Source organism: Rhipicephalus microplus, chromosome X (genome assembly GCF_043290135.1).
Source record: "Rhipicephalus microplus isolate Deutch F79 chromosome X, USDA_Rmic, whole genome shotgun sequence".
In the NCBI taxonomy this organism is placed as follows: Eukaryota; Metazoa; Arthropoda; class Arachnida; order Ixodida; family Ixodidae; genus Rhipicephalus; species Rhipicephalus microplus.
The window spans coordinates 250,472,569-250,489,372 of NC_134710.1; the positions used below are offsets into that span (position 1 = coordinate 250,472,569).

Sequence of the window (16,804 nt, forward strand, 5' to 3'; positions counted from 1 at the left end):
TGTGAAGTTAAAAATTTCACTGCGAATCATTCCTTTATGTTGATGACATGGTTGTAGTTCTGAGAAAACATGAATAAAAACATACGCAAGGCTTTTTTCTTCACCTGCATCGCATCGCCACCATCAGTATTGCAATGTGTCACTGTCTTGAGGCTTCAAATCTTGGCTTTGATGTGAAATTACGATTAGGTATTGCTGAAACACATGGTCCTTGGAGCTCTAACAGACATGACGAATGGCCATCTATGATTTCTTTCAGTAGTCCAAAGTTTCCTATATATCCCAAATTTTGATGATATGTGGGGTTTAACGTCCCAAAACCACTATATGATTATGAGAGACGCCGTAGTGGAGGGCTCCGGAAATTTCGACCACCTGGGGTTCTTTAACGTGCACCCAAATCTGAGCACACGGGCCTACAACATTTCCGCCTCCATCGGAAATGCAGCCGCCGCAGCCGGGATTTGAACCCGCGCCCTGCGGGTCAGCAGCCGAGTACCTTAGCCACTAGACCACCGCGGCGGGGCGTATATCCCAAATTTTCTACAAATGAAACTGCTGTAGAATGTGCTTAAGCCTGGCATGATTGAATGTTAATAGGCTAAATATTGAATCCACTCTGTAGAAGGTTAGACTACACGATGGTTCTGCTGAATTTTGAGGGCTAAAATCAGTTTTCTATATGATTGAACTTACCAGGTGTACTACACTGAGCAGTACGAGGAATGAAAACTTTTCGCTTCCGTGTCTTGGGCCGCAGCACCCGAATGATGGCCTGCTTAGCAGCGAAGCTCACTAGCGTGTCCTCGCAGAGCAGCAGACGGGCAAACAGCTTTGCCACCAAGCTCACATTCTCCATATCCAAGGCCACAAATGCATACATCACCTCAACCAAGGCTTGCACCTATTTTCAGAGAATGAAAAACAGAAGGCAATGGTTAACACAGAAAGCTGATCTTGTAGTACTAACTCTGCTACGATGAAATTTCGCTTCAACGAACATTTTTCGATTCTCCGCCCACATCACATAGGCTATACTGTATTAAAACCACCTCCCCAACGAACCATTTTTATACTGTTCTCCTGGTTCAACAAAATTTCCCCGGGACACGAGTTACTTGACCAGCCACAAATCAAAGCCCCCTAACTAGTAAATTGAAGTAGACTGTACTTAAAAACGGCATGAAAAAAAAAGTACACATGACAGCAGCTCTTTTTGCATTTATTATTTTTTTTCTCGTGCTGTCTCTAATGCGACATTCTTATTAGCTGGCCCACATTCAGAGTCTACATTAAACATTTCCTTGGTTATCTGGCAGCTAAAACGATAGTAAACGCACCTAAGCTGACTTAAGTCCACGTAACTAGCCAAATGCTGCAAAACTATGACACCATGGGGGATAGCATCATTTGAGGTTGATGACGATGCTCCGCAGCATTCTGAAGCATAGATTTAAGCCGTGCATACTTGTCAAGTTGAAGGATTCTGAATCTAGGAGATTTCCGCAATGGGGAGGGGTGGGGAATTAAAACACCAAGAACAAACAAACAAACAAAAAAACACCGCGAAATACAAAAGGGGGTGGAACAGGGGTCTCAATCGCAAGCGCCAACATCAGCGTTGTGGTCTTATAGCGGCTAAGAGTGGCCGAACACACGAGGGTAGAGTTTTTCACTAAGGTGAGAGTCTCAAAGGATCTACACAACTAGAAGAATCTATTTCAGTCAAAACAACTCGCGTGCGTCTTCCTGGGACACACGTGAATGGACGGGACGGCGCCAAAACACATCTGGCCCCCTTTTATTGCGATAGCAATCATATGGACAGTATTTTTTTGCCGTCGCCACCGCCGCCGTCCTTTACCGTATATGTATACTATCTATATATATGAACTCTTAAAGAAAAAAAGCCGCCCGCGCTCTATGTCGAGCTCGTCGCGACGTGCCACGCGTGCTTATCTCTCACGTGTACTTTGTCCCATGGATGGATGTCTGTGCACGCGCGCTTATCCTTTGGTGGGGGAATCGTGTTTCTTTGGCTTTCACTGAAAGGAAAGCGTTAGTTGCCGGGCCCGAAAAGGTCACTTTGGTCTCTGCACAAGCCTCTTTTGCGAAAACAGTGCACTTTTCATACACAAGTATAACTGGGACACTTGTTAGTTTGTACTCATCTGTACCTGTGATTACGTATCGTGCATCGTTTTTGTTTAAACAGCGCGTTACGTGTCGAGCAGTAAACGCCCTTAGTTCGCTCTCCTCCTGCGAGTATCGTTTTTGTGCATCATTTGTGTGTGTGAGCAGCGCGCTGGACGTTTCGATCTGCTTGCCGTTCTCTGCGTTACATTCCAAGTTCTTGCTGCCGCATTTCTTCCTTCGCCCTTGCGGCGAAACTGGAACTTTTCTTTATTTTTACATAATTACAGCCTCTAACCTACCGCTGCGTGCCCTTGGAGCTCGTAGATCGCTATAACGTCACCGCAACCGCGGTATTGTGCACGGCGGTTTCGGTGAACACGGCGGTTTCGGCGATTTTACAATCCCCGCATGCACTTGGCTGCGCATGCGCCTTGAAAACTAAATCGTTTTATGCCATCTACGATAGCATCTGCCGCAGGTTTGTCCGCAGAGTTTGCAGAAAGCAGCATTGCCTTGACTGGTTGAGCACACACTTTCGGGGTTCTCTCAGTTACGCCTTCGCCATACATGATCGTGTCAAGAGCAACTGCGGTTTCGTCCTCAGCGGTTGTGGCAACGACAATCACACGCACTAAGTGCGCCGGTCGCACGCATACTTCCGAAGCTTCGAGTATGCTGCTCTCGGTCTTCGTTCGACAATTTCCGTACTAAAGTCTGTATCACCCGCCGCTATTAGAAAATCTGTTCGGAACATTAGAATTGACGCTCAATGAACATAGTAAAATTTGGCTGGAGAATTTAGGAATTCGTATCTGCCCCGGTTTCGCATCACTGAGATTATGCTGTACATTTACATGAACGCCTCTTAAACTCATTTATAATAAAATGGGGTAGGTTCGAAAAGCCTGGAACGGATTTGGCTGCTTTTTTGTCAATGCGGCCAAATCAGGCACAGAAATTTAGATTTGCGGGATATTTTCATGACAACCGTACGACCGGAAAAAAAAATCCAAATCCGGGAGTCTCCCGGCCAATCCGGGAGACTTGGTAGGTATGCCGTGAAAGCCTGCGAGCTTGGCGAGCCGAAGCCGAGCCGAATCTACACGTTGGATAATAGCAGCTGGCTCATCAATTTTTTTTCCCCTGTTATGTGGTGTTATCAGTGTAGCCCTGGTTAGTCCTCGCATCGTCTTGTTAGCTCAGTAAATCAGTAGTTCAGCAGCTTGTTAGCTCCGACCTGCGTGTTTTTTTTTTTCTTCGGTCTACGGCAGCGAAGACTTATGGCGGTGCCACAGAGTAAGAAACGGAAGTTTTTTTCACTAGAGCAGAAGGTAAAAATAATTGTCGCGGCAGCAGAAGGACGAAAAAAGCGATTTATCGCCGAGGAATACAGCATCGCACCGAGCTCGCTGTCAGCGATACTGAAATCCAAAGCAAGCATCTTAAATGCGCTAGCATCGGGCACATCCGACCAACGAAAGAAGACGACCCAGCCAGCTCATGAAGAGCTTGACAAGAAAGTGCATGCCTGGTTTTGCGAAATGAGGGTTAAGAAGAGCCGATAAGCAGTAGCCTAATTCAGCAGAAAGCACTGAACTATGCCTGCCTTTTAAGCATCAACGAAAACTTCAAGGCAAGTGCCGGGTGGCTCAACCGATTTAAGGAGTGCCATGAGATCGCCCGGAAGGTGCTGTGTGGGGAGTCCACTTCTGCTGACTGCAATGGTACATCATCGTGGATTGCGTCGAACACTGCCGACACAGTTGTGAAGTACATTGCGTCCGATGTGTGCAATGCTGATGAGACTGGGCTCTTCTGTGAAATGCTACCAGCAAAGACGCTTGACTTCAAAAGCAAACAGTGCTACAGAGGCAAGCAGAGTAAAAAGCAAGTCACCGTGTTACTTTGCGCAAGTATGGACGGGTCAGACAAACAGCCCCTTCTCGTTATCGGCAAGAGCGCCAAACTGCGGTGCTTCAATGGCACGAAAAACCTGTCAGTGAAGTAGGTTGCCAACAACCATTCATGGGTGGCGAGGGCTATTTTCACTGACTAGATCGTTGTGTTCAACAAAGACATGAGAAAGCAAGACCGCAGTGTTTGCTTGCTGCTGGATAATTGCTCAGCACATCACCAGGATAGCAAGGTCGAGCTCATGAACATTGCAGTGAAGTTTTTTCCGCCAAACTGCACGTCACCGACATCAACACGTCATCAACAGCTCAAAGCACGCATTATCGATCAAGGCTTCTTCAGCGAATTCTGTTGAAGGCGACTTGTTCATGGCTGTCCAAATGTTGGCCACTACATGGATGTCGACACAGCATGACATTAACTGTTTTGTGCACACAGGGTTTCCGCGCAAAGAGATGAACTTGGCCAGCACAAGCAACGACGTACAAGCTGCCGATGACGGACCAAGACAAGACACAGAAACAGCCGCAGCATGGGCAGCTCTCGGGGGTGTCAGCATTGTACCCTAGGACGTTAATGCTAACGCGGACGTTATCGTGTACGAGGAGCCGAGTGATGCAGAGATCCTCAGGAGTGCTCGCGCAGCTTCTGCCACCGTCGATTTATCAGACGATGAAGCCCCGCATGGTGTTCCAGCGGTCCGGACACCAGTGACCTCTTCGCAGGTCATAAACTACTTGAACATCCTGGGTCGCTTTTTTTGCACCCATGATGACGATGTCGCCATGCAGCTGCACACATATGTGAGCAGTGCATTCTGCTGTTGATTGTGCGAAAGCGCAAGCACTTGAATTTAAGTGATTTTTCAAGTTTTGGAAATAGACTGGCCCCTTAAGACGGCAGACTGGTCTTTGGGAACGAAAAGTGACAAAAAAATGCATTTTTCAAAATTGGCATTTTTGGTTTCTGCAAGTATTTTTCTATTCCTATGCACATTTTCACCCACCAGGAGGTGGTAATTTTTTTTGTAATGTCATTCTGACTGTACAGGTTCTTGGTGTTAGCACAATGCAGAACCTGCAAAAAATGGGGAACCTATTTTGACGCATTTTTATAATTTGCCAGCACCTGTGTCTGAAACTCTACTACCAATTTATGAATGCCTTTTTTGAGCATTTCAAAACATGTACGCCTTGATTGGTGTTTTTAAAAGAAACTGGGTGTTATCAGTTTTTTCCATTTTTTCTCAGAAAAGTAAGTTCACAACTGATCAATTCTGTTCAATGTGTATATCTCTGCAGCTAGGACTGAATTGAGAGCACCAGCCTTTTTAATTAAATACTCATCAAGTTATAATGCAATTAGGGGTAAAACTGCTTTTGAAAATGGGTAAGTTCATCTTGTTGTAAATCAACCAAAAAAGGCCAAAAAAGAAAACTTCTTGCATACTTTCAATCTCTAGTCATTAGTCTATGTTCCTATATTTTAAACATCACTTTTAATTAGGCACTTATTTTTTCTATGGTGGCTTTAAACAATAGGGGGTGAAGTTAAGTTATCTCAGGACGAAGATGAGTTACAGGAAAAGCAATTACATATTTAAAATTGGCAGAAAGAACCACATAAGCCTGTGCACTTTGATAAAGATCACTGAAAAAACAAACAAAAAATGTCTAAGATAAGTCTGCCCCCTTAAGTGTCGTGCATATATTTTTCTATTTATTTACCACTTTTTCTGCGATATCGAGGTTCCCCCAAAAATGAAATTTTTCGCAATCCCAGTGAATTTGGCTGTAGCGTAGTTTGACTGTACTATCAAAATAAATTGTAACAACAACAAAAAAGCAACTGTAGTTCATACTAAGTTATTTTTCTCGAGTATATCCATATAAGATTTAGCCTTCTTTTTCTTGATCAGCAAGTAGTTTAACCTTACATTTGTTAAGTGCTACATAACACCACAATTTGACATGGCCTAAACCTCGTTAGTACATAACAACTTTCAAGTATACAAATGGTTAAAATGTAGTTACGATGAATCCCCTACTGAGTATCACAGAGACTCATGCATTTTCGGACCCCTTAAGCGGTAGTGTTATTCTTATGCCTACCACTACCGGCGTACAAGCTGTGTGCCAAGAGAACAATTTGCACCAGAAAATTTTACTGTGCTGCTGAACTTGCAGATGCCACAATGTGCCGCGAATGATTTTCAGTAGAGCTGTGCGAATAGCAAAATGCTGGGTGCGAAGTGAATTCGAATATGAGTGCAAATTGAATTGAATATTCTAATACACTCAAACCTCAATATAATGAACCTGGATATAACAAAAGATCTGTTATAACAAAGTAAATGAAAATAGTCTTGTGATGTAGTGTTAGAAGTATACCTTTATAACCAAGTTTTGAATGCAACTAACTTATTTTTGTGTCATATGCAACTCTGTTATGGGGTTTTAGTGAAGATTCCTAATTTTTGTTTCAAATTTTTGAAATACTTTGAAGAGAAAACTACAGATAAATGATTGCGGAGGATCCCTAAGCACATTCTTCTGAGATAGAAACATGGAAGTGTTTCTTTTGGCTAAGTTGGTGAAGTGCTGAAGGGATGGTGACCCCTAGTTGTTTTGTCAAAGCAGATTGATTTGTGGGGTTTAACGTCCCAAAACCACCATACGATTATGAGAGACGCCGTAGTGGAGGGCTCCGGAAATTTCGACCACCTGGGGTTCTTTAACGTGCACCCAAATCTGAGTACACGGCACTACACCATTCCGCCTCCATCGGAAATGCAGTCGCTACAGCCGGGATTTGATCCCGCGACCTGCGGGTCAGCAGCCGAGTACCTTAGCCGTGGCGGGGCTTGTTTTGTCAAAGCAAAGACTGGGTAATATCTATTTACATGATTTCGTGCAACAAATGCGGTATTGACAACACTTTGCACGTATAAAAGGAAAAGATTGTTTCCTCCACCTCTCCCCTCTTCAACTCCTGTGGAGTTCTAACTGATTTGGCATAAAAAGGAAGGGCATGCTCTCTTTGAACATGGAGTTGCTTATCTGCCCCGTACACATCACAATGTATAAAAACATCTGAAATTTTAGATGCTGAAAATCTTTGTCAAATTTTTTCGAAAACTTTTTGGTCAATAATAGCATTAATTAAGGCTCTAACCTATGCCGAGTAGGTCACTTTCGTGAATATCAGTTTACAAACAAAACAAAGCCCTAAAGACAGCTTTGCTGCAACAGAGAGTGTAATGCGGTGAAGCATATTAAACATATGAAGGGGTCACTGCAACAGCACAGTGCATCCCCATATTGAAATTTGCATTTTGTCGAGTTTATGTGCTAACATCCATCCAATCGGATGTTAGCTGTATTTGTCTCCTGAAAGTCTGAATAGTCAAAACTTCAGTGAAAATCGAATCAAATAGTAAACACAATTTTAAAAATATTCGAAAGTTCAAATATTAGCACACCCCTAGTTTTCAGTCATGTTGATCAATTATTCCGAGTTCCACGCAATTGCGGCGATGCCTTTGTGAGTAATCATAGAGAAAAAAACGAAGGCAAAGAGGCAACCACTGAAAAACATGCCAGTATAACTTACTGCCTACACAAAGCCTTATCACTGTAAGTATCCCTGGCTATCTGCTTGGGCATGCGTGTGATGCAGCACCACTTAAGCCTACAGCACGCTTTTAATAGGAGACTACTTGAATGTGCTGCGCTGCAGGTCACTGATGCTTTATTGTGCAGTACAGTATTTAAGCACACACTGCTTTTACAGAAACACAAGCAGCTCGCTGTCGTGGGCTTTAGCGCTGCGGGTTTCGGGCACCTAGAAACCTTGCTGTATTATGCTAACACGCGTATGCACCAAGAAACCTTGCTGTATTATGCTAACATGCGTATGGTACAGCAAGCGTAGTGCTGTTATAACCATACTGCACTCTTTCATTTAGCGACAGCCCTAACGCGTCTCCATCCACTGCCAGAACTGCTAGAGCATCACGGAGAACGCATCATTTGCAGAAAGCTTGTTGTCGCCAAATTAACCGAACAGGCTACTCGCTGCATCTGTGCATGCCTGGGAGTGAGCGTACTTCGAGCAAGCAGATTGGCAGTCACGGTGTGCATCGAGTAGGCAAAGTGCTGCACGCAACTAGCCATGCAGTAAACAATTTGGTTCTCTGCGATTGAATCGCAATTAAAAACAACTCAGTTTTTGCTTAAAAGCAGACTGCGAAACACATCTATCATGCACAGACAATTATGTCCGTTCTGTCACTGTACCACACTGCGTATCCCAGACCCTGCTGTGTATCCCAGACCACGCAGTAGTTTCGAAATACTTCTTGATGTCGTGACCACGTGCTATCCTATAGTTGTGTGAGAGTGACAACCTTTTCTGCACTTCGGCAAAAACAAAGAATTGGTTTTGCTGTAGGCTCTTTAGGCAATATTTCCTAAGGCACTGATTTTATTCCTTTGTTGGCAGCGATGATGCATGTCAGGAAATGCAAATTTGTAGCTGGTGATTATTGCGTAATATGTTTCGGGCACAGTTGTACAGCCGTTCCTGGCAGGTACGTATTAACAGTGATTCGCTTTAACACGCCAAGTTACTGCTGCTATACACTCAAACCTCATTATAATGAAGTCGCATCTTACACGAAAATAGTTTCCTTGTAACCGAAAATTCGTTATAAAGGCATATTCCTAGCAGTGTTTATTGAAAAGTACTTTTCATTTACTTCGTTATAACTGATATTTCGTTATACAGTTGACCTCGTTTAAAACGAACTTGAAAGTGCCGCAATAAATGGTCGTTATACCAGTAGTCATTGTATATAGACCTGCACATGAAAACGCCCACTTAGTGGCCAAGCCAGACTGTTTTTTTATTGCCAGACCGTGTATTTATTAGCCAGACCGTGTATATTTATTGAGAAGTGCCAATCCCCCACTGACAAGTTAGGCTTTTTTTCATGTTAAACGACGCCCGTTTGTTCACGGGGGGAATTCAACCACGCTCACAATGAACTCATGCTGTTCCACTAAAGCACAGTACCGCCACGTCGAACCAATCATCCCTGGCTACTAGCGTGTAGCACGTCGCTTACTCGGCTCTCGCCGTCGCATGCAGTCCAATGTATGTGCACGTTTGTGCACTTTCGCATATGCTTCACTCGGGATTGTGCTCTGTTGCGGTGAGTAGCCTGCTTGTTTAACACAATGAAGAATTTTGCAAGCAACACATGTAAATGGCAGCATGATGCCCTTGTACTGCCGAAACTACATCGAGCAGCTATCTTCAGATGACTGTGATAAGACAAAACCGCACGTTCATCGCCAACGGCCACCTCGTCATCACCCTTTTTTATACTTATCTGATAAGGCACAGCTGCAACTGCATGGAAATCGATATCACTAATCGACCTGTTTTTGTCGTTACCGAAAAATGGAAAACCTTAAATGGCACGTTGCAGTGTCGGAAAGTTCAGTTTCACGCGACAAAAGTTACTGTCTCTTGCATTTATGGCTTTTTGCGTTTGAAGGCATTGTTGGTTATTCGTCGGTGGTCGTAGATGCCGAGAACGGTATCAGAAAAGTTTGCCATGTGAAAGCTGACCACAAGTCTTCATGGTGCCTCCCATTTTTCTTTTCGTTTTTTTTTCTCCTCACTTTCGTTCTGCCAGTAAAGAGATGTCTGGAAAGTGAGCGAACTCACTCACACTGTCTGAAATCTGCATGCAGTGCTTCCCGCGGTCTATATATCTTCGTCGCAAGCAAACTTCAGCGAGGTACACGCGAGCATGCCCCTATCACATGCTTTAGAATGCCCGCTTTTTTTTTTTACTTTTTTTCTTATGTATACGTTATATTTTTATCGTGACAGTGTCGGAAGTGTTCATTGTAGAATTAGGAGGCTTTGAAAAATGCTCGTTGTAGGTAGACTTAGTTTTAGAGGGTAGCACAAAAAATTCGCAAGTTCATCGAAATATGGGCGTTATAATAGTAGATCGTTACATCTGATCTCGTTAAAAGTGGATTGGACTGCATTTAAGTTCGTTGTACAGTCGAACCTGAGAATATCAAACTAACCAAAAAGAGTTTATTAGTTCGATATATGGCATAATTCGATATAGGCCCGCTATAGGATTTGATGATGCGAAGGCACATCCAATAAGAAAAGTACTTTATTAATATGATGACTGCATACTTGCATGCCCTACTTCAGAACAAAATAGTCGTGGATTTTCTTCTGTTTCAATGGCTTCACTGCCTGCAACAGCATGCACGCCTCCACGTTGTCCAATGAGTCGGAGCAGATGAGGCCGCAACCTTCCATTATCACACAATAGCGCCGGACCAACGCAAGTGCACTAATCACTTTGAAGAATGTAGGCAACAGGCCATCGTCAATTTCTTCATTGCGGTCGTGCTGTCTCATGGTCGGCACGACATCTGCAACGTAGTCCTCATCTTGTAGCTAGGTCAAGATGGTGACATCATCGTCCACACTGACGAACTCGTGGATCCCGGGAACTCGACGAACCCGGGAACTCTGCCAGCTCGCTCCAAACTTCAGCGGAAACACCTGCGGTGTCTTCAGGGTTGTCATTACAATTCAGGGTGTCATCACCAGGCATGTGGAGGCCGGCATGCCTAAAGTAGTTCTGGATTGTCTCCTTTGTGACATCTTCCCGCGATCTACTCAATAGAGCTCTGAGCAAGTCGACCTTCAGCTCTCTGCCGACAATTTTTCTCGCCACACTCGACTCGATTTACGATTTAGAGTTTCGCGGCAAATGGCTAATTCTGCCTCTTCCCACAAGCCATGACGACACCGCGCCAAGAAAGTTCACAGAGCTCCAACAGGCAACACCACGGTCACGAGCACGGACCATGCTGGATGAGGACTCGAGGAAAAGAGGCAGCAGCAGGCATACAAACATTAGGAAAAAAAAAAAAAAAATGGCGCTCACTTGTACCGCATCCACGCCTTGGAGAAAACACGACGGCCTCCGATTGGCTGTAAGTGCTGCGAGGAGGCCACGATAATTTTTTGCAGGGGGGTGTTCGCCCGTGCACAGCTGTGCCTAAACTACTTTTTCTTGAGTTGGCGCCAGCAGTTTTCCCCGCCACCACGAGGGAAAGCCAACTTGCTGGGGCACTTTTGAAGTACATGGAGTTTCATATATCGGTTCTCGTTGCCATTTTCGTTCTATGTAATACAGTGAAAGCTCGTTAATTCGAACTTTAATAATTCGAATTTATGGATAATTCGAACTGTAAGTTGTGGTCCGGCCAAGCTCCATACAAGCCTATGAACAAAAAAGCTCGTTAATACGAACGCAAGTAGGTTCCGCCGCAGATAATTCGAACTACGCGCCGGCAGCTTGGCTAGTCACTCGATAGGGCGGCTGCCGAGTTTCGAGGCGGCATTGACAGGGAGCGGAGAGAGAAGCAGAGAAACTGGCACAGAGACCAGAGTGCAGAAAATAGCGCCACTTACTCTTCCCCCCCTCCCCCCACAATCTCTCTCTCTCAGTGGCTGCCTGCTCTCTGTCCTACGTAACCTCCAAGATTGTTTTTTTTTTTAAGAGCCAATCTCGGAGCCTTTGAAAATCCTGCGTAGTTGTCGCTGTTAGATGACAGATGGCATGACCAGCACACAGCAAATTGGGTGTGTCGTAGCTTCGCCCAGTTTTCTCTGCAGTCTGTCTCAGGCATGCGTCGTACACCTCGGCTGTTAGTGCTGGGAGTAGCTTCCGACTGTCGAGATTCTTTGTGTTGGTGTTAGGCCTCGACTAACGTTTGTTGCGGCAGCGCCGGTAGTAGTTTCCCGTCTGTCGCGATTCTGCTGCTCCGACTTGATGGCATGTGCCCGCGGCAAATACCGTGCCAAAACACTTCCTTCCAGCAAACACGACAAGCTGGCCTTCCTTCCAGCAAACACGACAGCGGTACTGCAGCCCATAGACCAGGGTATAATTACAAATTTAAAATCATTCAGCGTCATATGTTGGAACGAATTATTTTGTGCAATAACTACCAAGTGACGCTCCTAAGTGCACTACACATGCTTGTGCGTGCTTGGGAGCAAGTGACCGCGCTTACGATAGCAAATTGCTTTTGCCACTGTGGCTTCAACACCTAAGCTCTGCAAGCTGACGAGCCACCATTGCTTGAACACGGCGTCACCGCCCCCATGGCGGACGTTTTGGAAGACGTCTGCTTTGCGGCCCTTGTCGATGTGGACTCAAGTGCAGTGGTGTGTGGTGCACTCACGGATGGCGACATAATATGTCAGGTGAGAAGTGCAGAACCTGTCGCTGCCAGTGACGATGAGGAGGAGGAGGACGAAGCACCAGTGCGGCCCTCTGCTGCGGAAGTCATGGCCAGATTGAATGTCGCCCGTTTTTTCTCAAGTTTTGAAGAAGGCGGAGAAGAGGCCTTCCACCAAGCTCGCTCGTTCGAGCAAAAAAAGCTGGCTGTCGCCTTCAAGAAAAGAAGGCAGACCGCGATTACAGATTTTTTCAAAAATTAAATTGTTATGCCCTACTCACAGTGTACTATTGTTGTTCATTTTCGTGAGTTCGAACTTTCGTTAATTCGAACTGAGGCGGCTTCCCCTTGCAGTTCAAATTAACGAGCTTTTACTGTAGTAACTTTTGCTATATATTCTCAATGTAAATTTACAGTGTTCAGAGGTTGTTTGATATGCGGGATAATTTGATATAAACGGGTTCGATGTAGTCAGGTTCGAGTGCATCAAGGTTTGAGTGTACTTTGTTAGCCAACACACTGGGTATGTTCAGCTTGTCTGTTTGGCAATCAGAAATACATAAGTAGGAACACACATTTTCATCTATGAATGGGTAGTATTTGTTGGAAGGACTGCTTGTCTGACTGCAAATTCTGGTAATCAATAACAGCAGTTAAGTGTACAAGAAAAGGATGTTATATATGTTCACGTGCAAGTGCTTTCGCATAATTTTTCACACAGGCTTACATGATTTCGATCTTCGTACCTCTGAAAGAAGCAAGTATACTAACAGCACTCGTTGGTGTTGACTAATAAATCGGTTTTCTGAGTTGCACCCAAGCTGTATGACGATGTGGCCATACTAGCTTTAGACATAGCATTGAGTAACCAATTAATTATTTTAATACAGTTTGTTCCATACTAACTGATGGCCTTAGAAATTGAAGCTAGTTTGCTACACTACAAACAAAAGGCTCTTCAGTTATCTGACCAGACAAAGCTGAATAAAGCTAATCAGCTTTGTCAAAACTCCTTTTCATGAGGTGTTACTAAAGAAATAGTAGAGCTTTCATGTGAAAACTCTCGGCCTTCAAGGGGCCTTGGGAGCTTACTTTCCAATTTTAAGGTTTTCAATGGTTCTAAGAATCTGTATGCACTCTGATAAATATCAGCTACATTTGCTTCTAATTAGCTGTATTTGTTCATTATTAAGCAGGCCATCCAACACAGGGCCATGAGAAAAAAAGAGGACAAACTCACAGTGGCTTCAACATGAATGAGGCCATGTTTTGAGATTGGGGCCAGAGCAAGGTTCCGAGGCCTCTGGTAATGCAGATGCCAGAAAACATCAGTCAAGAGGCTCAGGAAATGGCTGTCTTCTGAAGGTGACAATGTGTTGGTTGCTACGTGTACCTTCTCAAGCAAGCCCCTCTCTTCAAGCACCTCTTCCTTGTGCACTGTAAAGAACAATACACTGTTATACAGACTAACAAAATAGATCCAGTGTTTATTCTTGTTTCATACGCACACCATACATCAATGAACACCCTCTGTATTCACATACATTCATGTGTAACACACCAAGCAAACTTTCATAACTTTGGATGTACATTTATCAGTAGCAGTCATTGAAGCATAAACTATTTCAAAATATTTTAAAATACCGACATGTATGTCTAATAATGATCTATTCATTGCTGCTTTTCCTTGTTTTATATTGTGATATAAGTTCTATTGGACATGTTAACAACAAGGACATATGTCAAGAAGACGACATTTACTCGATCAGAGCTAGCCCTGCCATTCCTACTTCCTTCTCTTTCTCTACTTCTACCATGCGTCCCCCCAAGCCCATGCCCTACTGTTGAGTATGATCCGTGGACATCATCGTCTCTTCATCTTTGCCAAAAGTGGCCAGAAGCATCGAATTCTGAATGAACAGTTCCACACTGTCGCACGCCGTCAAGTCCAATGCTATGTTATTTCTTTCAACTTCAATCAAATTATTTTCATCTTTTGCTTGACTAGCAGAAAATCCACTTTCGCACTTAGAATACGAGCTTTCGCGACCTGTAATGTCTCTTTACATGCTTTCCACAATGTCACAGTCGTGCGTGGTTTTATGGAAATCAACTCGGTTGTAGTTTTCACTTTTATGTCTGGTGTAACAAATCGCAGAATAGCTGGTGTCACTTACATGACCAAACAGTTTGCGTTTAGACAGGAAATACTGCCCCTCAGCGATTGCATACACGATCTTCTCACGGTAGCGTGCAGCATCCTCGAGTTCCTCGTCAACTGCCTCATCTTCAGTTACGTCGAGGATGTGCTTGTTCGATTGGCAAAGCTGAGCTTCTTTAGTAATAAAAACGGTGACTTGCCTGTTCACCTCATGTGCTTCGGTGTCGGAGTCTCACAGTAGTCCTATCTGGAGCGCAATATCGCATGAGACACTGGCCCTGACAGTCCCACGCACCTTCCGAAGACGCTAGGCTGACAACATCGCAGTCTCAGAACGACCACTCCCGGGTTTCACAGCACCAAATTTTAAGAACAAGGACCCGTGGTCGTAGGTCAAGAAGACGACGTTTACTCGATCAGGGCTAGCTCCGCCATTCTACTTCCTTGTTCTCTCTCTACGTCCATCGCGCATCCCTTAAGCCCATGCCCCACTTGTTTATTTTCAACAGGACAAATATTCTGTACAGTTAAATTGGACTTCTTTTGCCACAAAAAATTGTATTCAAATGTAACGTCAGTAAAGACTTATACATGCTAGCGCTGAAGAGGAGAAACTCCAGTGTACACAAGCACAAGTGTTAAAAATATCCATGAAGTGAGCCCACTTTTGAGTTGCTGATAATGCTGAAACCTTTGTGTGCAACTATAAGACATGATAAAGTTTTATGCATTGCTATGTGACTGTACGCTTTCCAAAAAGTACAAAGTTTATTGAGCATAGCACCAAAGACAGTCTGAAACAAAGCATGAAAATTCCCCTTGGCTGAACCGAATTTTGGCTTATTAAATACTGAGCAAGCATTCCAGCCAGTGCATGTGCATTTTTTTTTTTTGGACCCCGATATTTCAGTCCTGAAACTAGCCCACTGATATCAAATTAGTTGGCTGCCATGAATGTGCTGCATCTCAACTCCAGAGCAGTGTTTTGCAAAACACAGAAGTAGAACTTTTATAACCAGAATAGCAGTTGCAAAGAAATGTTCGCTATATTTCTCTAACTCTCAAATTTCTGTGCTCATAAAAATTTGTGTGGCACAGGGCTGGGCAGCATCGCGATACTCTTGCATCATGATATTACCTTAGAGAAACCTCTGAGTATCTATATTTTTGTATCAAGATCCATTTGCGAAATGCACTTGTATCTCAGTATTAAAATACTTTTATCATGTATCAATTATATCCCGATACAATGCAAGACGTGTGTGTATGTCTTTACTTTTCTCTGGAAATAGGTTGGCATATTTCCAAGGGTAAGGAAGACATTTTTGTCCAATTTAAAGAGAAGGCACTCTACCGGTGAGTGGCACAGTGCACGAGGGCAGCAAAGGGTTCTCCACACGCACAGAATGGCGCATGTGGCAAGAGTACCTGATGCCGCTGGCAGCACAATCGCGGAGGGAGTATTGTCATTTTTTACATACAAAAATAACTGTCCCCCAAGTAGATGTCGCACTCCAATTTATTTTTTTTTTTTTTTGCATGAAAAGCCATTTCGGGAGTTCACGTGTCTTGCCTAAGTGAAATTAATGTTCTCGACTCGAAACAACTTCGAGTCGAGAACATATGTATGCCTTTTCTTAATGCAATGCCGTTTGATAGTGTTTTGGGTAATATTATTGACTTGAAAGTTTCAACATGAGGGCACATTATACCTAATACTCTGCACCTATTAAATGTCTGCACCTATTAAAAGAGAAGCATGAGCAACTTTAAAATGAACAAGGTATTCCAATATTTGTATTTCTGTATCTGCATCTTTGTAACTGTATACAGGGATACTTTTTCCATCTTTTTTTTTTTAAACGTATCTTTGAAATACCTCATTACGTCACAAGCAAACGTATCTGAGTATCTGTATTTCAGGCTTCCAGTCCTTGTATTTCAATATTAGTATTCCGCGATACTTTTTTGGGTATCTCTGCCCAGCCCTGGTCTGGCAGATGCTTACCCAGTACAATCAAACTTAAAAAAAAAAAAAAAAAAGGATTGGCAAACACCTATCATAACAGCCACACTTACCACCACAGTCATCACAAAATAAACATTTATGTAGGATGTGCTTATGATGGGTGTTACCCGATTATGTCACCTAATTTAAACAATAATATTATTACATCCCAAGATACCAGAAACAAAATACTAGCATGACTACTTTTAGCCTTTGGGAGAACTAGACGATTTAAAAAACAAACTAGCATAGCAGCTGTTTTTCATGCGACCAACCATCATGTTTATA

General features: G+C 43.7%; 1 protein-coding gene across 4 annotated transcripts in view; it reads right to left on the minus strand.

Moving 5' to 3' along the window:
* Window positions 1–16,804, minus strand: part of poe (E3 ubiquitin-protein ligase-like protein poe) — a 567,105-nt gene that overhangs the window by 237,513 nt on the left and 312,788 nt on the right. For all 4 annotated transcript variants that reach the window (XM_075878938.1, XM_075878937.1, XM_075878939.1 and 1 more), the window contains 2 exons: window positions 13,588–13,784; window positions 697–904 (listed from right to left, as the gene is read on the minus strand). In XM_075878938.1, the coding sequence (XP_075735053.1) occupies window positions 697–904; window positions 13,588–13,784 (405 nt within the window). The remainder of the gene's footprint in view (window positions 1–696; window positions 905–13,587; window positions 13,785–16,804) is intronic.